At 38.8% G+C, this 23537-nt stretch overlaps 1 protein-coding gene across 4 annotated transcripts in view; it reads left to right on the forward strand.

Annotated features, from left to right (window-relative positions):
• Positions 1-22115, forward strand: part of LARP4B (La ribonucleoprotein 4B) — a 38980-nt gene extending 16865 nt beyond the window's left edge. For 3 of the 4 annotated variants that reach the window (XM_086466432.1, XM_086466434.1, XM_086466431.1), the window contains exons 5-16: positions 372-508; positions 3749-3852; positions 5599-5709; positions 6231-6284; positions 6632-6841; positions 10006-10112; positions 10607-10861; positions 12346-12391; positions 15532-15696; positions 18370-18494; positions 19110-19221; positions 19766-22115. In XM_086466432.1, coding sequence (XP_086322558.1) covers positions 372-508; positions 3749-3852; positions 5599-5709; positions 6231-6284; positions 6632-6841; positions 10006-10112; positions 10607-10861; positions 12346-12391; positions 15532-15696; positions 18370-18494; positions 19110-19221; positions 19766-20047 — 1708 coding nt within the window. In that variant the 3' untranslated portion in view covers positions 20048-22115. Of the gene's footprint in view, positions 1-371; positions 509-3748; positions 3853-5598; positions 5710-6230; positions 6285-6631; positions 6842-10005; positions 10113-10606; positions 10862-12345; positions 12396-15531; positions 15697-18369; positions 18495-19109; positions 19222-19765 lie in introns of all 4 variants that reach the window. The other variant, XM_086466433.1, reaches the window with a different exon arrangement.
• Positions 22116-23537: the final 1422 nt, after the last annotated feature.

Raw genomic sequence — 23537 nt, forward strand, 5'->3', positions numbered from 1 at the left:
GTTAGATAAAAACATCCTAAACAAATGTCTTAATAACATAGAACAATTCCTAATCTGTGTAGTCCTGCATAAGTAGAGTCAGTGATCATTTGAAGTAATAAACTCCTAACAATATTACATGTTTATGGGGGTAATGTGATGCCTGAATAGGAAGGTGCCGGTACTGTTGCATGAAGGAAGAAAAAAACATTTTAATGTTTTCTAGAAAGTGAAATGCAGTAGGTGAATGGACTGGGGACTTGGTGAAAATGCTGAGAACAAAATTTGGTGTGGAAATCTGCCTTCTAATATGCGATGGGTTTTTTTTGTCTCAAGTTTATTGGCAAAAATTACATCTGTGACATTTCCCTGTTTTTTTTCTCTCCCAACAGAGAAAACCTTGCCAGTGACATGTACCTTATATCACAGATGGACAGTGATCAGTATGTGCCAATAATGACAGTAGCAAACCTTGATCATGTCAAGAAACTCAGTACTGATATGGATTTGATTGTTGAAGTGCTGAGATGTAAGTAAAAATCCCTCAATGCTAGAAAGCATTTTGGTTATTGCCATAGGACTATTAATCTGGATTTTCGATCTCTCTTCCTTTTGTTGTTACGTATTGCAATAAAATGCCATCCTTTTTCTGTAAAGCATTAACTAGAGCAAGCAGCTTCCAGTTTAGACTATCACAGTTATAGGACTGCGGTTTTATCAAAGCCACATCACGTTTGAGGTATTGAGTAATGGTCTGTGTAAATGAGAATAACGTGAGTTTAAATTGTGGGTTGTGGTGGGACAACTCATGTGGTTGGAGGATCACGATGGATGGCTATAGGCTGTTTCATAGACAGGGAAGAGGAGGAGGAGGAGTTGCGCTCCATGTTAAGGAGAGCCTCGAATATATAAAAGTCAATTACAGCAATTGTGGAACCCCCTATTGAATGCCTCTGGGTCAAGATCAGAGGGGTTGTCTCCAAGGAGGATCTTACAGTAGGCATCTTCTACCAGTGATAGGCCAACCAAGATGATAAGGCCAATGAAAGCAATATTTGGGTCACTTAAGCAAGCTTTGGGTCAACAGACCATGGTTCTTATGGGTGACTTCAACTGCCCAGACACTTGTTGGAAGAACAGTACAGCAGCTCACATGTCATCCATCAAGCTCCTGGAGTGCATAGAGGACTGCTTCCTCATTCACGTGTTAGAGGTACCAACCAGGAGTGAGGCACTGCTGGACTTGCTACTCACAAACCAAGAAAACCTGCTTTGTAATATCTCTGTTAGTGACAGTCTTGACTGCAGTGATCACAGTATTGTGGAGTGTGGGATCCTGCTGAGCACGCTGAAGGTTAGTACCAAGACAAAGGTTCTAGATTTCAGAAGAGCACACTTCAGGTTGCTCAGAGCTAAGTTGGGAGGGTTTCTGTGGGAAGCTTCCATGAAGGATAAAGGAGCTAGCAAGTGCCGGGAGTTTTTAAAGAAGGCTCTCCTGGAAGCACAAAAGCAGTTCATCCCCTTTAAAGGTAAGGGAGGTAGGCAGAGTGAGATCCCTCCTTGGCTTAACTGTGAGCTTGTGTGTCTGCTCAAACCCAAAAGAGGAGCATACTAGAGATGGAAAAGCAGATGAATACCCATTGAGAACTACAAGGGCATTTCCAGGGTGTGCAGAGATGCAGTTAGAAAGCAGAAGCTCAGCTTTAATTGGAATTGGCCAGAGATGTTAAAAAACAGAAGAAAGGGTTCTTCAGGTATGTAAACAACAAGCAGAAACCGAAAGAAAATATTGGCCCCCTGTTAAACAGGAGAGGTGAATTAGTCACCAACAACATTGAAAAGGCAGAGGTTCTCAGCACTTTCTTCACCTCTGTCTTTACCAACACTGTTGGGCCCTGGTCTTGGGAACAAAACTCCAGGTCGATGCAAACACAGACCCACTGTCAGGGAACGAAGAGTTGGTGTGTGTGAACTATTATAGGAGTTTGACCTCTACAAATCGATGGGCCCAGACATTACCCACTCAAGGGCATTACGAGAGCTGACTGATGTCATGAGGCTGCTCTCCATAATCTTTGAGACACTGTGGAGTGTGAGGGATGTCCCAGAAGACTGGAAGAAAGCTAATGTCATACCCATCTATGAAAAGGGCTTGAAAGAGGATCCAGGAAATTATAGGCCCATCATGCTTACTTCTGTCCCTGGGAAAGTTATGGACCTAATCGTGCTGGGGGCTATCACAAGACAAGTGAAGCATGTGATTGGGAAAAGCCAGCATGGATTCACCAAGGGCAAATTGTGCTTGACAAACCTGATCGCCTTCTACGACAAAGGAACCTACTTAGCTGATGTGTGGTGAGCAGTGGATGTAGTCTACCTGGATTTCTTCAAGGTTTTTGATACTGTTCCCCACAGCCTCCTTTTAGAGAAACTGATGTGTTACTGTCTAGGCAAGTGGTCTGTGTGGTGGGTGGGGAACCGTGTGACAGGCTGCACCCAGAGGGTGGTGGTACATAGCACCTTTTCAAACTGACAATGTGTCACAAGTGGGGTCCTCCAGGGATAGATATTGGGCCCAACGCTGTTTACTCTTTTCATAAGTGATCTGGATGATGGGATCAGGTGTACCCTGATGAAGGTCGCTGATGATACCAAACTGAGTGGGGAACTGGATGCTTTGGAAGGGAGAGTCAACTTGCAGGAAGACCTGGGTAGGCTGGAAGAGTGGGCTAATAAGAACCTTTATGAAGTTCAACAAGGACAAGTGTAAGGTCTTGTACCTGGGAAAACATAATCCAGGAGTGCAGCACAGGCTGGGATCTACCTGGCTGGAGAGCAGCTCTGTGGAAAGAGACCTGGGGGTCCTGGTGGACAACAAGCTTAACATGAATGAACAGTGTGTTGCAGTGGCAAAGAAAGGCAAAATGATGTTGGGTTGCGTTAACAAGGACATCACCAGCAGAGATAAAGAAGTCATTATCGCACTCTACTCAGTGCTTATCAGACCACACCTGCAATCCTGTGATGAGCTTTGGTCCCCGCTGTACAAAAAGGATGTGGACAGGCTGGAGAAGGTGCTGAGAAGGGCCTGGGAAGCCTGCTGTATGGGGAAAGGCTGAGAGCACTGGGTTTGTTCAGCCTTGAGAAAAGAAAGCTTAGGGGAGACCTTATCACCATGTCCCAAGTATTTAAAGGGTGACTACAAAGAAGATGAAGACTCCCTTTTTACAAGGGGTCACATGGAAAAAATGAGGAGATTCTGATTGGACACAAGAGGAAAATGTTTCACAATAAGAAAAATCAACCATTGGAATAATCTTCCAACACTGGACACTTTTAAGATTCAGCTGAACAGGATGCTGAGCCATCTTGTCTCAACTGTGCTTTTGCCAAGGAGGAGGACCAGATGACCCTTGAGGTCACTTCCAACCTGGTATTCTATGGTTCTGTGATTAAATTCTCAGAAAAGGATACTGGATGTTGCCACTAAGGTAAGAATCAGAAAAGAATGTGACTCAATGTGTGCCTGAGAGGAAAAAGCTGATGAATTGGGATTTTCTAGGCTGGAAGAGTAGGAAGAGTGTGGAGATTTTAAGGAACATGTCTACTCAGTTTCATATGTCTGAAAGTATCCTCAGTAATCTTCTGCCTGTTTCTTAATGTTCAAAAATATATGAAGTTTAGCACAAAAAGCCTTGCATTGTAAAACTGTCCAAAGCTATTATGATTGCCAACAGCTAAAATATTTTTTTTTTCTTTTCTCTTGTAGCATTGCCTTTAGTCCAAGTGGATGAGAAGGGAGAAAAAGTTAGGCCAAATCAGAATCGCTGTATTGTGATTTTACGTGAAGTACCTGAATCTACCCCCATTGAAGTAAGTGTTTAATTGTTCAGTAAATAGTGTTAGATTTCTTGCAGATATCAATAAGCATATCACATTTCTTGCTATATTGTTAGTTAGTTTCTAACAATGTTTCTAAGCCTGAGTTATTTGTGTATGTTTCGATTATAAATATATTTGATAGAAGCTTGTTGCTCATAGGAAGACTGTGGTAAAACTGCAGAGGGCTGAAAAACTGACAATGCTGTGTTTGGCAGAGATACCATCACTTTCTTGAACTCTGGCTTATCCGTATGTACTTAGCACTCATCTCCTTGGATAAATAGCAAACAAAGATGAGGGAAGATAAGTCTTACAACGGAAAACACCACTGCTGCACCTTGAAGCTTGTTAGGGTAAAGTACTTAAAGCTTTGCAGGCTGCTGGGGGTAGAGGTGTCAAATTGCTAAGAATCTCCACTGGCTTGTTAAATGAGTGAGAGTGTGGAGAACTTGATTCTTTGAAAGCTATTCATTGCAACTCTGATGTATCTACGACTATGATTAATGGAAAGACTAGAAAAAAATGATTGGGCCATAGGTTAAACCATCTTGAATTTTCAAAAGGGATGAGAAGGCACAGATTCTTGATGATGAGTAGATATTTTAATTTCCCCTCTATTTAATTTTACAAGGAAGAATAAAGATTCTGAAAGAGTTGATCTCCTTGGTAGTCTTCATACAAAAATTAAAAGTACTGCAGTTTAAAAACTTACAAAGAAGTAAGTGGCCTTAATAAACAGGAGCATGAAACAAAATGCTAAAAGGAATTGAATATTAAAAATATCAGCTGCTTTTAGCTTTCTAAATGAAATGTAAACTTTCAGACTGCCTAGCTTTTAATATTGTAGAATTTTTTTTTTTGCTGTTGGAAGTTTGTCAGGTCCGCTATATTAGCACTAGGTGGTTGCTCTTAAATGCTTAAAAACACACAAAAAAGTTCTGAGGAGTCTTTATTTTTAAGAGGTGATCTGAAGTGAAGAGTTTTATACATTATGTGTTTAAATTTCCCAGACTGGAAAATCTAGACTTAACCAGCCAGATTTAATAGGCTATGTTTTCTGACGTAGCACGGTCAGGCTTTATTTAAGCGGCAAAGTTCCAGAATACTGTAAGGCCTTCCAAGTTGCATTGCTTTTCTATTTTGCTTGCGTCAACTCTGTGATAAAAATAAATAATATGCAAATAGATTAAAACAAAGATAAAGTCCAAGGTATGTGTTTTCTGTAGAAACTAGCTGATTGTTTCTGAGGTAACAGAAACCCTGTTTCAAATATATTAATCTTTAGACATTTGAGTTAAAGTGTATCTCCAGTTTTCTGCTGAAAGGGCAGGGTTCTCCTATCCCATGCAGTATGCACAGGTTTTCTGTGGCTCTGGTTTTGGGGACAGGGGAGAAATAGATGTTTTTCTGCACTTGATGCTGAGTTTAAGTGTGTCTCTATGCCCTAAGTAGCTTATCTCCCCTGATTTAAAGGGAGCAGGCAACTTCTGCTTGTAGTATGGCCTTAGACGACGCTTGTTTGAATTCCTTCTAGCTAGCGGGGAGATTGGAGAGAGCTAGCACTGTTGCGGGTGTTCTGAAGTTCTCAGTTCTGTTTTGTAGGCCTGAAAGTGCTTTTTATCTTTCTTACCTGGAGTTTGAGGTCTGCACTTTAAATTGATGTTTTCTTCTGTCCCTTCTCTTTTTTTTTTTCTCCCACCCTTTTCCCTCCCTTCTTATCAAAACTACTTTCCTTAGGAGGTTGAAGCACTTTTCAAAGGAGATAATTTGCCGAGGTTTATCAACTGTGAGTTTGCCTATAATGACAATTGGTTCATCACGTTTGAATCTGAAGCTGATGCACAGCAGGTAACACTGGGTTTTTTCAAGCATTGAATATAACAGTAAACAAAGGTAGGATATGGGTGGATTGACTAGTCATAAACTGTATTATAAATGTGTAACAATTTAAAAAGAAAAGTACCCAAACCTCTAAAACTAGTAACGCTTCCCTTAGCTAATATCCAGTTATCAGTGCTATTGAACATAGCCCTGTAAGAGTTTTATCTTGTTCGCATATCCTGGCTTCCTGGTCAAAGGTTTTTTTTGTTTGGTTTTTGTTTGTTTGTTTTTTTTTGTATTCAGAGCATTGATATTTTGGATGATACATTGAAATGCTTCAATCATAAGAATTAAAGTCTCGTTTCAATGCTGCAGAAGCACTTCTGCAATGATAACTTAAATCTTGCTGAACGCAGATTACATATGAGAGTTTTCTATAGTCTAACGTTAGCAGACGCTTCAAGAGTTATTGTTAGGCTTAGCCTTTCAAAGTTTGTTTCCTTTGTTTAAATTATATTTGACAAATTTTATAATTACTTTTTTTAAAGGCTTACAGATACCTTAGAGAAGAAGTGAAAACTTTCCAAGGAAAACCAATTAAGGTAAATAGAACTGAATGATTTTGGGGCATGTGTGTTTATGTTCTAGGTTTGTGGGGCTCAGTATGTCTTCTAATACAAATGTTAGTGGTCCAGTCTCAGCAGCCATTTGTCCTGGAGACGGGTTTTGAAATATATCACATGCCATTTTACTTCTTTTCCTCCTTTGTGGCAGCAGTAGATCCTTCCCAGCATCAGGCCAGCAGGGAAGCATTCAGCTGTTCCCACCTTCCTTGAAGGAGAAAGCGGTGACAGACAAGTGTCCAGTAAAAGTTTGAGAGCTGCTAGTTTGAACCATTCTGATTTAATTTGGAAGGCTGCTGTCATAAATAATCTAATCTCCTTTGCAGGCAAGGATAAAAGCAAAGGCAATAGCTATAAACACATTTTTGCCAAAGAATGGATATAGACCTCTGGATATGAACCTCTACACGCAGCAGCGTTACACAACATCCTTTTACTTACCTCCAGTATACAGTCCCCATCAGCAGTTTCCATTGTACAGCTTAATTGGCCCACAGACCTGGTCAGCCACGCACAGCTACCTTGACCCTTCATTGGTAAGTCTCTTGGTTATGAAACAGTTGCATTCTTTTCAAAGTTGGTATTATTTTTCTTATGAAGTCTTGAGGTGTAGGAAGCATATGTATCCTGAAGAGGGGAGTTTAAGATACTGATTCTTCTTGAACAACAGTTCCTCAGAATTCTTCCCCTGGTGTACATGATTAATTATTTGAAAATTGCATCTGGTCTCAGACTGCAGTGTGGTTCTTCTCTTAACCTTTCAGTTTTTGAGGCAGTTCTTTACTAAAGGTTGTTAACCATTACCAAAAGAAATCTTTACTGAAGACTTCTTCTAGTGATAGTTAAAAGCCTCTTTAGAAATTAGATCTCCAGAATATGTATTTGAATAGAAGAAAAAGCAATTCTGGTACGTACTGAATAAACTTAATGGAATCAGATAAATAAGAATAACTTAATATCTTGATCTTCCAGCAGGAAAGTAAGTTCTAGGTTAACACACTGAATTACCCTATCCAGCTTGTTCTTAAAGCAAAATATTTTCTGTGCAAAAGTAACATCTCTTTTTGGCAATAGAAAATAAAATTTCTTTTGCTAATGAAAAAGTAATTAACTTTCAAATTGCTTAATTTTAAAAAATTTTCTTAAAGGGGCTATTGGTAGGCCTCAGAGCTAGGGTGGTAGCAGTAAGTCCTTCTATATTGTAATGGGACATGTGCCTCATCCTGCAGTGCCGCTTCCATCATCTTCTCCATTGTGACAGTCTCATCAGAATTGGGCCCCTTTTAGTCTGCCTTTGTTATCCCACAAAAGCTAATATGAATATAGTTTTCTGTAATGACTGGGAGACTACGGTTGTCCTACATGGATCCTCTTTCTCCCCTCTAAATGCCTCTCTACTTGCAGCTAAAAGAAACCAGAGTAGCAATGCTCAAAATTAGAAGCTTTTAGAGTTTTTTTGGCAGAGGATTAAAGTGTCCTTGAACAAACTTGAGCAAACTTCCTGTGTACCAAACAGCAAGCTAATTAAAAAGTTGGTGTGCTGAACACACACAGGGAAGGTAGCCAGAGCCCTTGCAGGGGAAGGCTTTTTAAAGGGCATGAAGAATGCAGAGGAGACAAGATGATGTTATTCCAGGAGAAAGCCACCTTATTAAGTAGCAATGACTGTGATTCTTCTTTTCTTCCTCTAGATAAACTAAGACTGACTATTGCACAGTCTTGCTGTGGGATAGTGAAGTAGTTGTGTGGCACTGGTGTAGATGATGTAGATTATTGGCCACAGATTCAAGCAGAGCATAGTGTGTATCTGCCTTATGTCATCCTGTATTCCAGAAAGCTTACTAGTCCTGGCCTTTGGGGGAAGACACAAGTTTGCCAACATTAAAGATCTCATACCTTTCTTAGTAAAAACAGAAAATTAACTGGCAGAACTTTGCCTCCCACTGGTTTGCAGCATTTTGTCATTGATTAGCCGCATTTGGTGTACATTAATGTTATACCATGTTTCTTGAGCCTTTTATAGGAAGAGCTATATTTGGATACAAATTACTTGAGGAGAACAGGGACCATGAGGTACAATAACACAGAAATAATTTTCATGAGACAGGATTGCAGTTTGCATGTAGAGACTTGTGTGCAAATATAGCAGAAGTTTCCTTCTGCTTCAGCATGAACGCTAACAGGGCTGTCTCATCTCTGATTTGACATTAAATACACCTAGTCGCACGGGCAAACGGTTTTAGTTGTGAAACTAGAGTATGGCAACACATGTCCTCAAAATTTTAAAATTACCTACTTCTTCGTCAAGTCCTTAATAGTTTTTGGGGAAAGATCTAGCTTGTCCTGCTGGTAACAGAAAAAAAAAAAAAAAAAAAAAAAAGTGTTTTTGATGAGCCAGATGATTTCTGTGAAGAAAGCAAATAGATGCTTTTGGTATTATTGGAAAATGAAAAGACTTTTTTTTCCTCCAAAAAGATTGCCCATCCTTGTAAAGAAAGAAGGGGTGAATGTTGCTACTGTTCCTTTAAGCAATGAGTTAAGCTTGTTTTCCTTTAGTGTGTTCAATATCTAATTATTATTCAGGTTCAGTAGTTGCTTACTACTGAATTTTACAGTGTTCAAGTTGTAACTATTAAAGCAGAAAGCACTTCAAAGCAGTATTTTGATGAAACTTTCTTCCTAAAATAGCTCCTAATGGCCTATTTTTGGAGTCTGAGGTAGCATTTTCTGTCACGTGTGCTAGGTTAGGCTAACAGTATTTTGACATGACAGCTTTGCTGTTAAATTTTATTTTTCATTGATTACTGATTTGCTTTAGCTTTCGCAAGAAAGGTTAGGCAAGCTTAAAGATACCTTTATAGGAAACAGTCCTAATCCCAGCTGTTTCTTATCATTTAATTAAGTGTACAGAGTGCTACATAGAAGTCTTACTGTCCTGCATTGTAGTTATTTTCAGGGGAAGACAAGCAAGCATTTGCTGTTCCAAATAATAACATTTCCTAAATGAAACTCATTCATACATTAAAAAAAAAAAAAAAGGTAAAAAGTGTGCTAGTGAAGTTGGAGAAATTACTGTGAACATGCTTCAAATTTTGAGATACCTTGTTAATACAAGACACTGATATGCATCCACCCCAAAAAATTTTCTGCTAATGTTGCTTGTTTGGGCAACAAGGCAGTAATAAACATGTAGAGTAAGGTGGTAAGGTGTGGGAAGAATCAGAGGTCCACTTAACATCCACTTATTCTCTAGGCTTTATTTAGGTGTACCGTGGAAGATATGTAGAATGAGGAACTAAAAAGAATTTTTTTCTTTTCAGGGAGGGATTCATATATATATTATAAGAAAAATAACCTGCAGGCTGTGTAGGTTAGACTTTTTCCTGAAGAAGTATCCCTCTGTACTCTGTAGTCATGTGTAGTATGGTGTGACATAGGAGTGTTACTTAACTTACAGCCAAGAATTTTGGTTCGATGTTTTTCAGTCCTTTTAACAAATTACTAGACCTTGAATATGTGTGGTGGCTTTCTTCTCAAAAAAAACAGCGTTTTTTTAAAGTTGGTTACAATGCAGTGGACAAATGCTCTGTTGCTGTTTGAGCCAATCTTTTAAGTACTGCCCCGCATAGAATGACAGAAAATACAGGTTTAAGAAAAAATAGCATTTAGTTTGTGTATGAGCACGCAATATATTCTTTAGGTAACACCATTTCCGAATACTGGATTTATCAATGGGTTCACATCTCCAACCTTCAAGCCTGCTGCTTCTCCATTGACTACACTCAGACAATATCCTCCCAGGAACAGGCAAGTTCAGCCATCTTTAAACAATATGCATGCTGTTTTATTATCTGCCATATGGGGTTTTAATCTGCTTATTTTAGTAACACCAGCTAACTTGAAAATACTTGTGAAATTGAACCTGGTGCAAGGTTAAGTGAGGCCAAAGGGCAGATGGTGCCGCTGTTGTTAGCGGACTGTCTGAAAGCTGAGAACACGTCTGTTCCATGATTTAGGGCATTCAGATTAAATATTCTGAATGATGGCATGTGATCAGCAGGATTATTCCTATAGTATTTTCAGTTTCCAATAGCTTTTAGTAAAGCCATAGTTGAAAATAGACAGTGAAAAGATTAATTTTGATAATTCACATGACCTGTTAAAATGAATATTTATTATTCTTACAAACTAAATATGCAATAAAGGACTAAAGATACTGCTTCTTCTGAATTCTGTGTATAGCCTTAGGCCTCAGAAGATCTCTCATAGCACGTATGTTGAAATGACTTTTGAATTTGTAGGAATCCTAGCAAGTCTCATATACGTCATACAATACCCAGTGCAGAAAGGGGACCTGGGCTTCTAGACAGTCCTACAATATTCAACTTTTCTGCTGATCGTTTAATCAATGGCGTCAGGAGTCCACAGACGCGGCAGCCGGGACAAAACAGGACACGGATGCAGAATGCTACTACGAGTTATACCAAGAGGGAAGTAGGAACTGGACGGGTGGAACAGAGCAGCGTTGACTCATCTCCCGGACTAGGAAGAGGAAGGTGAGTCTACTCTGTAGTTGTCCTCTGAACAACCCGGTATTGCTGCTTCTAAACTATTTCTAGTAAAGAGGTGTGATACTAGTACTGTTCTCAGTAGTGTTTTAAAGGAGACTGTCTCTCCTCAAAGCTAAAATCTTGGAAAGTGCTTCAGAGAAAGTGCTAAGTATAGAACAAAGGCAAAGTGGACTTGTACACATTCCTAACAAATGAAAATCATTAATGGCAACTGATGAACAATTTACAGCCGTAAGATCTAATCCTCTATATTTTCTTCATCTGTTGTAAGAAAGTTTTGCACATTATTTATTAGACTTTACTGAAGCAGTTGTGCGCATTCTGTTGTTCAGCAGTGTAGACTGTGCACCTGAACCTGTACTAGCGGTGCTCATTGTTAATTTTTTCAGTTGAAAGATCAGAATTTTGCCCAAATTAGATATTTACAACAACAAAGATGATGGATTGGTATGGATGGAGGAAAAAGGATTACATGCAACTGAGAAAACTCGTTATGCAGTTTAAAAACAAACAAAAACCCACTGCCACCTGGGGAGCTGAAAATTGGTGGTACCAATATTAATGTGAGAATTTAGCAGGCTTATCTTGGAAATTTTTACGTACAGTACAGTTCTAATGAAAGTACTGTGCAGCTTTGTTCAATGATGGCTGTGTTTGTCTCTCCCAATTAAATCGCATTTTGAGTGACTTACTGAATTGGAAGGTAATTCAAGTCTTTTGCCGGTGATCCTATATTAGACTTATATTGTATTATTGCAAAATTAAGTGGGGATTTTGTGCAAGGATTGTAATACTTTCCTAAATCTAGTTTGCCGAATTGTAATAACTAGTGGACGAAAGTATGATTAAGGACATAGGAAACAAGACTGCTCAAACTATGGACTACAAAAATGTACAGGAATAGTCAGTACTTAAATTTATATTCTGATGTTTTGGTATTGAATACATTTAGACTATTAAAAGTCAAACAGAAAACTTACAAAATATATTGAAACCGAGTTAGAATGCATTGCAAATTTTAAACTGCCGCTTCGAGGGGCTTTACCTGAAGCAGGACTGGGGGAGAAGTACTGAAAATGTTTTGGAGGGGCTTTACCTGAATTGAAAACAGTTAGTCATATTTCAAAAGTTACATAGGTATTAAAAAAAAAAAAAAAAAAAGACTAAAACCTTTACTTTGGATATTGAAAGGTTTTATCTAACACATTTTGTCTTATGTGTAATTGGCACTGAGATGCCTTTAACACAGGAATTATTTATAACCAGTGTATTCTTATGCTGATTTGTATAAGATCGGTGCCTTTATTTTAATGAGAGCTTGCTAGAAATTTTTTCCTAAAAAAATGTTTAGTAACCTGTCTAGAGTGAAGATAGATGAAATAACAGTTCGAATTAATTTCTCTTGTTTTCACCAACTGCCCTCCATTCATTTATAGGCGAGGTTCTGATAACTGCTTTCTTTCCCTTAGGAAAAACTCATACGGCTACCGAAAGAAAAGGGAGGACAAGTTTACAGTGAGTGTTCATGATTGTGTATATATCTATAATAAAAGTAGGGTAACAAGGCAATAGAATGGATAGTATGTGGAGTAGCAGGTGTGATAAGTTATTGCACAAGCAATTGTATGTCACAGTTGACTGAAGGCAACAGCTCATTAGGCACATGAGTTTACTGCATTTGTGTATCAGAGAGGATTGTCCATTAATGTAGAAGTCAGGAAAAAGTTAAAATTACTCTTTTATAGTAGCAAAATTTTCCATCTTAGTATTACTTTGCCAGCATGCCAGTGATCACATTCAGGAAGAACTAAATAGTCAAGCTGAAGTTCAAAACACTTGATGCTTAGATTATCATTCATGTAGATGTTGAAGAACATTTTATAGGTCCATGTGTCATAATGTATAGGTAGAACATTAGCTATGAAGTGGTCAGTTCTGTTTCTAAAATGCCTCTCCAACTATCACTTAGTAAGAGTATACTAACACTACTGAAATATTACAGTTTTGGTGATACCTAAATAGCCTTGATACTTGAAAAGGCTGGACTACACATTGTGTAGAAGAAAAAAGATGGTTTTTTTTTTATAGGACTTAGTTTGATTTGATAAAACCAGACACTTTTCTGCAACTCATTTTTGCTATGCGACATGTTCATGAAGTTGAACTGGATTATTTCCTTATTCATGTTACAAGTGCAAAGTAACACCGCTGCATGAGCAATAACACTTTCTTAAATGTCTGGAATCGTTGCTTTTGTGTATTTGTGGCACCCGCTGTTGAGTAGCCTTAGGTGGACGTGAATAAAAGAGCATCAAGATTTGGAAAGCATAAAACAAGTGATTCTTTCCCTTTGGTTGCTTTTAATTCTTGTCAGACTTCTCAAAGCTCAGTGAGATCAGATTATGTGTAGGATTCTCAATACTTCATTCCTTTTCCCTTTCAAAGCTGCTTGAATTTTTAAGTTGATGTTTTCCTATCACATTTTTTTTCTGTCTTTGAAAGAACAAGGAAGTGTTACAGGTTAGGCATACAAGCGAGTGGCTGGAGTAAAAGGATTACCTTGGATGCTCTTACTGAGCAGAGAGGCTTTTCTGACTCACCTGACTTTAAAGGTTATTTTAAATTTGAATGTAAAACTGGTAGATGTGACTTCTTTGGAGACCCACGGTTCCCTTCTCTCCACACCAGTCTTTAATTGCAGCCTGTGCAGCCATGTTTCTTCTAGTCTTTTCTGGCCCATGACTTTTTAGTCTGTACTGTCCAGTGATGCAGCTTGAACGGAGGTGGGAGCTGCTGCACACTCACAACTGTGGACACTGCGAAGGAGTGTGCTCTGAAGTGAAAGATTAAAATTTGACCCCTTTAGACTGTGGAAGTAATTGAATCCAGGATCCTGTTTCTTGTTGATGCTGTAGTGGACGTAGGACATCACTACAGCCGGTTGTTTTTGAATGGAGTGATGACTTTTCAATTTTTTCTTTTTTTTAAAAGGAAAAACTATAGAGGATATGCATGCTTGCATGAGAGAGAGCCTGAACCTTTTTGATAGGTTGTATCTGAGGCTATAGACAGAAGCCAATTACTCAACTTGTCATAACAAGTTGACTTGAGAAATTTAATGCAGTTGGCAGCTTAAAATTCATTTAAGTCCTCCATGGTCTCACTAATTTAAGGTGTTAATGCTACTTGTCTCTTCATATGTTGGGTTTTTTAAGATTTATCTCTATAACTTAAAATGTTTGTAACAAATACAAAAGCATTATCTGTTGCGGGACTTCAGTCCTCTTTAAGAAAACTAAGTGCTGTGATTTGATGAACTGTTCTAAAAATAAATAAATAATGGTTGTTCCTCCTGCAGTTTGAGCTGGATAAGTGTATTGACTCTCCATGACCCTTTGACGGGTCACCTGACTTCTGTTTCTGGAGGTTTACAGGCTCCATTGCTGTGGCACTCTTAAACTGTGTTCTGGGGGGTAATGCTGGGTCAGTAGCAGTCCTAGGAGTTGCCATTGTTCTTGCCTCTGTATTTATTCTTTCCCTACTTGCCTCTCAACACACGCTTTTGACATAAACTGTAGTTTGTGAAAAGACCTCGAGGGTAGTTTTGTATCTGTTGGCCTTTGTGAGAAGGAAGGGGAAAAACCGGCAAGTAATGCCACACCTTTCTGTCCAGAAGCATTGTTCTCACATTCAGGCCATCTTGGCTGTGTACCCATAGATACTTTCCTTTTCAAAATAGGAGTCATCTTAAAGACTGCTTTGCATTTGATACTCTGCATCGGAGATCATCTTAGCACAGGCCTGAGCACAGTCATGAAACAGTTACTTCTTTGTTTACATGATGTAGAGGAAGTTAATTGGTAACTTCAGCATATTACAAAAGAAATTCTATTTTTTCAGTGTAAATAGAATTTAGCTTTACAAATCCTTACAAGTGGTGCTCACAAGTGATCTTAACTGTGCTACTCTTAACTCCTGCACTGCTGTCTGTAGTGCAAAATAGTTTCATTTAGCCCATTAATGTGGGGTTTTTTTCCGAGATGTTGTTTTTCATCTTAGATTTAGTTAGAAAAATTCTCCCTGTTTCAGAAATAGTTTTGACATTCATCTTTGCATTTTTATGAAGTGACCATATAAATTCATATTAATTAGATGAAAGTTGCCGTTGTCTACACCTACATGCAAGGCGTGCTGTCTTGCCATTTGTTGATATATCTGAACATGATATAAGATTCGTGTTGACTCCTGTCAGTCTTTTAGAATGTTACCAACTCATATAAATGGGCTTTTTATTTTCACTGTATCATGATACCTAAACCAGTCTGTTTTCCTTTGTCAGTGTAAGTGTCCATCCTGAAGGAAGTGTCAGCGAGCAGACTTTTCTTAGTACAGCAGTATCACTAAAGCTTATGCATATGAAATTTTTGAGGATGCTTATGCCATCCCATTTTAATAATAATAAATAATTTAAGGGCAACAACGGAAAATGAAAACATCTATTCCTCAGTACTGTGTGGTTTTCTTGGGAGCCAAGATGGGGGAGGCCTCTCTAGGGCTTCGCAGATATAAATCAGATGCAAAACACAGTTTAGAGTTCTCTGTCTGTCTCTTCTGTCATGCAGTGTGGTAACCTCAACATGTTATTTCTATTCCAGAGAGGCCAAACACAGTCTCCACCACCCCCAAAACCTCCGTCTCCTAGCTTCGAATTGGGTTTATCTAGCTTTCCTCCGTTACCTGGGGCTGCTGGCAATTTAAAGACCGAAGACCTTTTTGAAAACAGACTGTCCAGTGTGGTAATAGGAACATCAAAAGAAAGAGTGAGTAGTCAGTGTTCCTTTTTGTGGGGAAAACAAAGAACTGCATACCTCTTGTTTTCAGGTTTGGCGGCTTATGCATACGAAAACCTTGTGATTTTACATGGGTCATAAGAAAATGCTTTTTAAAAAACAGCTGTCAAATGATGTGCCCCTACCTTCTTTACTTATATCTTAGAATCTATTGGGTGTTCTCTTTGAAATGGTGTGAAATATGAGCACCGGTGTAAGTAGATGTTAATAGCAGAGATTAGAAAATATGCTCTTTGCTGTTCATAATTGCCTCAGGCTGTTTGATAGCCTCAGGTGAAAAACGTGGTAAACTTTCCTCCTGCTGGGTTGTATAAAAAAAAAAAAAAGCTTTCAAGTTGCAGAGACAAACTTTTGAGCACTGAAACGTAAAGAAGCTGCCCACATAATCTCAGTACACTAGGCATCATAGCTGGAACAAGAACTGTTACCAAAACCAGCTGAATTCCAGCATTGTCTTGTCATACTGCTTCAAAAGACAAAAATACACCAGAATGACGTGGCAACCACTGCCTTCTAGATGTAGTAGAGGTGCAGTTGAAAACTAACATTCAGTAGCTGTTCGTAGATTTCATTCTTAAAACTGCCTCTGCCATGAGTGACAGTATGTTCTTCTCCATCAAGACTCATATAACCCTGTGCACTATGGGACAGTCTAGGCTGTGGAAGCCTCTATTAGCTTTTTTTTGCTGGCTTTAATTTAACTTGTGTTGTTCCAGCTGCACCACAACTGAGGAAGTTAACCCCTGGATATGCCAAAATCTGTCTTTTGTGTTTAATCTCTAAAACCAGTCTACTGCAGAAGCATTTTCTTTGGTGCACGTGTATCAGGGGTGGGTGGGGAGGGTTTCTGTTGGTAAAGGAAAGAGGAAGCGGCAGGGCAGCCTGCGCTTGAGGCAGTGATCGCGCAGATGAGCTGTCGATTCTGTCTCCTGCAAGCGGTGATAGGGACAGCTACATTCCTGGGTTGCATTTAGGGGGATTGTGCAGGACGGTGCCATGTAAGAGCAGTGTTTAACTTGCTGTCAGCCAGTACTCGAGATTGTAGTCTGTTCTTGGCCAAGATCGATCTATTTTTAAAGTATTTTACCTCTGTTATTTCTAACTTTTGTATTTCAGGTTTTGAATATAATTCCAGCACTTGCTAATGATACTGCAGCTGAAAACCCATCACTCCTCCCATTATAAATCTATACTTGCTTTGCACTGTACTTACTGTAAAGAACTTCTACTTCTCCCCTGTAGAAGCAGTCTTAATATTAGTCAGGCGCTGAGGTTTTATGATAGTGCGATGCATTGTCGTCTTAAAAAGCTTCCTTTGATTTCCCAATTTCTTTTTCTGGCTTGCATGAGTTTGTACCTTGTATGTGGAAGAAAGGGATGACGCTGCCTTTCCTCGTTGGCATTAATAAGGAGTAAGATAACAGCAACTGGCTCCGAAGAGTGATTGTGTTCTGCTACAAAGGTGTTTGAGTTAGCATTAGAATCTTGCCAATGTATACAGGCTGCTTTTCAACTTGATCTCAACATTTTTTTCATGTCACCTGATGTAGAGTTACAAAGTGCTGAAATAGTTACACAGTGCTACTCTTGTTTTATAGGTGGGCCAGTCTGGTGTACAGAAGCTGAGTGAACTTAGGTTGTATAATTTCAAACAGTTGTTATCCAAGCATCGTATCTTTACACTCTTTGCTTTGCAGTGCTCTTCTAGATGTAGCTCTGGGGAATGGCAGGTGTTAATCATCCCATATTTTCAAACTAGGAAACTGCAGTGCTGTCAGATCAGGGGCTGAGTGTTTAGGCCTAGGAACAGCACTTGCATCTCTGCTTGACCTGAAGCTATTCACGCGTAACCAGGTACCTACAAGTTTTGATGAACTTGGGCTAGAATACAGAAAACATAGAATGGTTATAAATGTCAGAAATACGTTTTTCAAGACACAAAGTTGTCTTTCTCTTTTCTTATTTTGTGGCAATTTTAAATTCATGCATGCATCTCGCCCTATTTGGCCATTATCTGGAAGCACAGTATCACTTGACACTAGCAGAATCTTTTGAGGGCTATAAAAACCTCTTTCACTTGGTAGCAGATCACACTACAGCAAAAGAAAGGGACTTTTAAATGATGGTCATGGCCTAGTTTGCAAAAACTTCAGGTGTTTGGTTTGGTTTGGGTTGTTTTTTTTAAGGTTAGGGGTTTTGTAACACCAGCTATTGGGATGATGCAGAGTTAGAGCTTTGAAGAGGACAGTTCTTAGTGCATAACTCTAGGAGACTTCTGCCTTAATAGGCTAACTATGGTTATGTGAACAAGCACAAAGCCTACTTTGTCACCAGCAGGTGCAAAATTCCCAGGTTGAAAGAAGTGATTTGTCACCCAGAGATGTCCCAAAGGGAACTAAGCCTCCAGATTTTTGGAGAAGAGCCACAGTGTGTGATTTATTTTTCGGTGTTTCTAAATAATTGTAAAGGAGAAAAAAAACCTTACTTGTTACAATACGTACATCGGATCCTTCTGTATCTTCCCGTAGTTAATTTACCCTTATGAATCAACTTGTAAACTGTTTCCTGATGGTGTTAATTTTCAGGCAAACCATATTAATTGGATATTATGATTGCCCTTCTGTGCCTTTTTTCATCTTTCAGAACATTAATGTGGATGCAAGTACAAACACTATTCCATCAGGAATTCCTCGAGAGCCATTGTTGCCAGTTTCTTCTACATTGCCCAGGACGTTTGAAAGGTCTCCTTCGCCATCCCAGTCTTCTGAGTAAGTACTTAATTACGTGTCTCTAATTATTCCGCTCTGAATCACATTTGCGTTTTCTGTCATCAGAAAGCTAGGTGGAATGCTGTAAATAGCTATTAAAATTTTAAGCAATGAAAGAAATAATATTTTGTGGTAAAAGCAATAAAGCTTAATTTCTGAACAATATCGCAATAGTGATCCAGTCATAATAGTCATTCAGCAGCCAAATTTAGTGTTGTGTGTTAGTTTCTGTGAGTATTTAAAAGTTTACTGAATACATTAATGTCTTGTATTTTGATAGCTTTGAAGCAGAGAGAGTAAACCCATCATCTTGTGGGCAGTACTGTTGTCCATACAACAAATAAAGTTTTCAGTAAGACTTTATTTGGAACCTGCAAATCAAATTGAGGTGTTTGCCTAACTGGAGTAAGATAACTGAATAACCAAATGCCATTAGAATGTCACAAATTACAGGTAGTGTTGAATTCCACAGGAATAACTTTGTAAAATATTTGATAGCATTTTTAAATGCAAGGCTAGTCATAGTGTGTTAGGCAAATAGACCCATTAGCAGATCGTTCATCTGTCCTGAAGTTTCACTTTTCATGAGCCTTGCTTCCTGCTGGATGCTTACAGGGACTCCAAGGTTGTGGATAAACAGCAGAGAGAGACACAGAGTACAGAAAGGCTTTCTTCTTCCACACTCAGTACTGCATGTAAATCGGTACAAGTCAATGGGGCTGCCATAGTAAGTGACCTTATTACTTCACTTTCTCTTAACGATCCAGTTTGATGCATTTAACAGATTATTGCTTGCGTTGCTACCCAGTGTTGCTTAATCCTGTGAGCCCATCATCCCTAAATCTGTGTGTTGGTGGCCTCATGGTTACTTGCATGATACAATTATGCAGTTAACAGTGTAAAAGTATTCAAGATAACTTGGTGAATTACGGCTCTTTATCTGAATTCTCTTGGTAGCATCCTTGAGGTAGAAGCATTAATATATTTGCTGATATTTAAACCATTGTCTTTCGCCTGCTTTAGAGTTTGCTTGAATCGGAAATATTTTGCCCTATCACAGTATCCCATTTTTCTGGCATACTGCTTTACCTCTTACCTTGTCTTGAACCTTATTGTCTGTGCAGCTTCTGTGAACTACATGCTCAACCCCTCATCGGCGTATTTTAGTCTTGGGGAACAAAGACTTTACCTTTTTTGTTCATAAAAGTAAATGGTTTTTCACCAGAATGCTTTGTTTAACTCTGCTGTCCTGTTTGCTTTTGATTTCACAGGAACTGCGAAAACCTAGTTATGCAGAAATTTGCCAGAGAACAACTAAGGATCCTCCTGCGTTGCAACCCCAGAAAGAACAGAAGCCAAACACTGTAGCATGTGGGAAAGAAGAAAGAAAGCCCACAGAAACAATAGAGAAAAACAGAGAACCTCCTCCTGCAAAGTCACATCCTGGACAACCCAAAGACCAGAGGAGACAGTCAGGACGCAGATCGTCCCCTCCAGCCATTGGCAAACGCTTAAATAAAGAACAGAATACCCCTCCAAAATCTCCTCAGTGAAACTAACACCTGGGAGGGATTTGAAAAGAGGTCTGCTTCCCACAAATTAAACCCATGTTCCCACTAAGATACCTGAGAATGAGTTGCTGGTTAGGAGCTTGCAGTGATACTAGGCATATAACAATGCCTGCAAGTTATTTTTCTGTGAAATACTCTTTCCCCTCTTGAACAAACATTCTATTTTTTTCTGGATATTTCTGGATAGTTGTTCTAAACCTTACATTTAGGTTGGTGCTTAATTGGAGGTGAAGCTTAGTGTGATTATTTTTTTCAAGATGTAAAATATTTGTCTTTAAAAAAAAACAACTTTTTATTAAGCCGCTCCGTGGCTGTGTGAGTGCAAGCTCTGTATAGTGAGTTTTTTCTAAACTGTTAAGCAGAAATGTGCTGCTGCAATATTTTTAATAAACTGGTCTGCAAGTACATATCTGAAGTGTCCAAAAGACTGATATCGGCAGCTAGTGTGCAGGGTGCAAGGAAGCAGATACATTTTACGAATTAGTATGTGACCTTGAAGACTTTTTTTTTTTTATTGGGCTGCTGTACTAAGTGTCAGCAAATGAACTTGCACTTTTAGGTTAAACGAGTAGTTGTTTCTAGTGTTTTTAAAAACTTAATCTTTTTTTGGTGTTTTGCACACACAGTATGAATCCTATGGAGCACCATAGCAGTCTTTCAAAAATACTTCCTTTTTTGACTTACTGCAAGCAAGTAACCATCTTCTCACTCCAGAATAAAACTGATGTTATAATTTGCAAATACAAAGCACATTGTGAATAGAAAGAATTAAGTCTGTGAGCTTCTATGGTGGTGAAGCCTGTTAGTGGGTGTTATCAGGAGAAAGCACTGTAGCCTTCTTGTGATAACCTTAGCTTCCCTGTGCTTGTAAGGGAGTTAACTGAGTCAGCGCTGTATGTTCTGGTTACCCCTGTGCTCTGTGTAGACTTTTTTTTAAACTGCCCCAAGTGCTCTTTGACAGAGTTCATATCTTAGTCAGCCTTGTGTTGACATCTTCCTGTAACTACAAGCATTGGCATACGGATTTAAATTTTTTCAAGACGTGAGATAATGGTGTTTGTTTTGTGTGGTGAAGGAAGAGATCCCTGATATTTACCTCTGGGATGAGGTTTCTCACACTTATTTACTTTAGAAGTGATGCGCTTTCTGAAGGACAAGGATGCACTAAATTAGCAAGTTTCTAATAAAGTTGAATATAAATTATTTTTGTTTTAAAATGCCTAAAGTTTTTCTTTAAGTGTTTAAACTGCAGGAAGTTCAGACAAAACTCATCCTGCTGACTATGACAGTACAGTTTATTCCACAAAAATGTTTATTTAAACAGCTGATTTTTTTAAAGAATTATTTCCATCCAATATTTAAAGACTTGAATTTTATTTAAACTTGAAAATGACTTTGCCTTAACTTTTGTACAAGACAGCTTAGAGTTAATGAGGTCTGACCCCGTGGAGGGTTAGCGTGAGTGGAATACAGAATTACTCAGTTACAGTATGTATCTATTGTCACTGGTCTTACTGGGTAAACATACTGTAGTACAGGAACTAGCAGCAGTTTTTGTAATATACCTTAAAGATCTTAAACAGTTGATCTTTTTCAGATTGTTGAAAAACCTGTAAATGCAAATAGTCAATACTGTATTAAATATGTGCACTTGGAAGTGTGTGCTTTGCTTGTACAGTTGTAAATAATCAGAACATATAAAAAGGTACCCTAAAGAAAAAATCTGATAAAAATTATTGATATTATAAATGTTGCTGTTGAGCTGGATGTAGATAAACTAAATGTTGTGGTTTGAATATTACTTTAATTTGTTGTTTTTTCTTTTTCTTATTTTATTCTGGTGTGCTGAACTGACTCTGCCTCTTCACTGCAAAAGGGAAATGGAACGAAAGTCTTATTTGAAAGCCCTCAAATGTTTTCCTGAGTCCCTCTAAAAACAAGCGATTTAACCAATTCAAGAGTGTTCTGCAATGTAAATAGTGAATTTCAGCAGTCAAACTGTAATTTTAAGTCATTAATAAAATCAGATTTAATTGGAGAAGAACTTTAGACTGCAACAAAAATATACACTGAAGCTTACTTGTCTGCTTTCAAGAATATCAGTGCTTTTCTTAGCATATGATTCCTAGAGCTGTAAAGTAACTATAGAAGTTGACTCCCGATGAGTTTCCTGTTACAAGCATCAATTGGTAACTAGTTGACCTTTTAAATCCAGCCTGTTGTATGCTGCAGAATTGGTCAAAATAGGGCATGCTGGAATCTGTTGTTTTTTCTTGTTTAAAAAGCGCACTTTGTGAATGCTGCGGGAGGAGATAGGACTCTGACAACATCCCCAAAACTGCTCAACTAGTTCTGCCACGAGATTTTTTTAATATCCTTCTCCTTTCCCCAGCGGCAGTGAAAAAGGTGGCTAGGTTGGTGTATGGTTTAGGCCAGCTGTATGGTTCGTTGTGTTTGTCTGCTGCAAGGGGAAGGCTTACCAGCTGCCAACAATGGCAAGTGGTTCCTTACAGCGAGTGTGTACAGCGAGGCATGATGCTCCCCTGGTACCCGAGGTAACACGTGGAGACCAGCGGGACGCGTTGTGCTCTTCTGAAGTGTTCCGCTGCCATTTGTGCGAGGTCAATACACTGTCATTGCTGCTTACCCAGCAACAGGCCCTTGCTTCGAAAGTTCCAACCTTCCTCTGATGTGTTTTTTATAGCTTTTTTTAAAAAGAAACAAGTGACCTGCCAAACAGCTGTGTAATGTACAACTGATCCTTCCTGCGTTTTACTTTGAGATTCTTTTTTTTCCCACTCAGTGACAAAATGGAGTTTTCGGAGTAGAATTGTGAAGTTGCATGCAGACTGTTGCTATGATACATAGAGATTAAAATGTGGCTTTTAAAATGAAAAACCTCCCAAAAGCAGTAGGTGAGTTAAAGGTTCAGGGATGCGGTGATTAAAATTGGCATTTTACCTTGTAGGACTGTGGTGACACTTTTCATTTTGAAAACAAGTCAAAATGGCATCTGAGACTCCCAGAATTTAAAAAAAAAAGAAAAAAAAAAAAACCCAAACAAAAAACCCAACAACACAAAACCAAAGGTTGCTTTTAAAACTTACTGTTGTTTCAGATCAGTCCCCCACTGTGACACTGTCATTTGCTGCTTAGAAATGTGTGAACAGTGGCAAATTTTTTATGTTGCTGCATTATCCTTCACAGACTTCGGCAGCTGGCATAGAGGGCCTTGTTGGCGTGTGGTGCGCTGTATCATGAGCAACAGCTGACTGTAATGGTGCATCCCTGTCTCTGGACCTCCTTCAGCTGGCTACGGTTAGGGGGGTTATGTGCTTTGTAACCTGTTACACTCATAGCAGCAGACAATCGAAGATTTCGAAGGAGACCTAACAGCTGCCAATTCACGAAATGGAAGTGTAATATGGGAGCCTTCTTGAGGGTTTTTGTTTTTGTTCTTCTTCCATTAAGA

This window comes from Leptosomus discolor, chromosome 6, assembly GCF_034619465.1.
Source record: "Leptosomus discolor isolate bLepDis1 chromosome 6, bLepDis1.hap2, whole genome shotgun sequence".
Classification (NCBI taxonomy): Eukaryota; Metazoa; Chordata; class Aves; order Leptosomiformes; family Leptosomidae; genus Leptosomus; species Leptosomus discolor.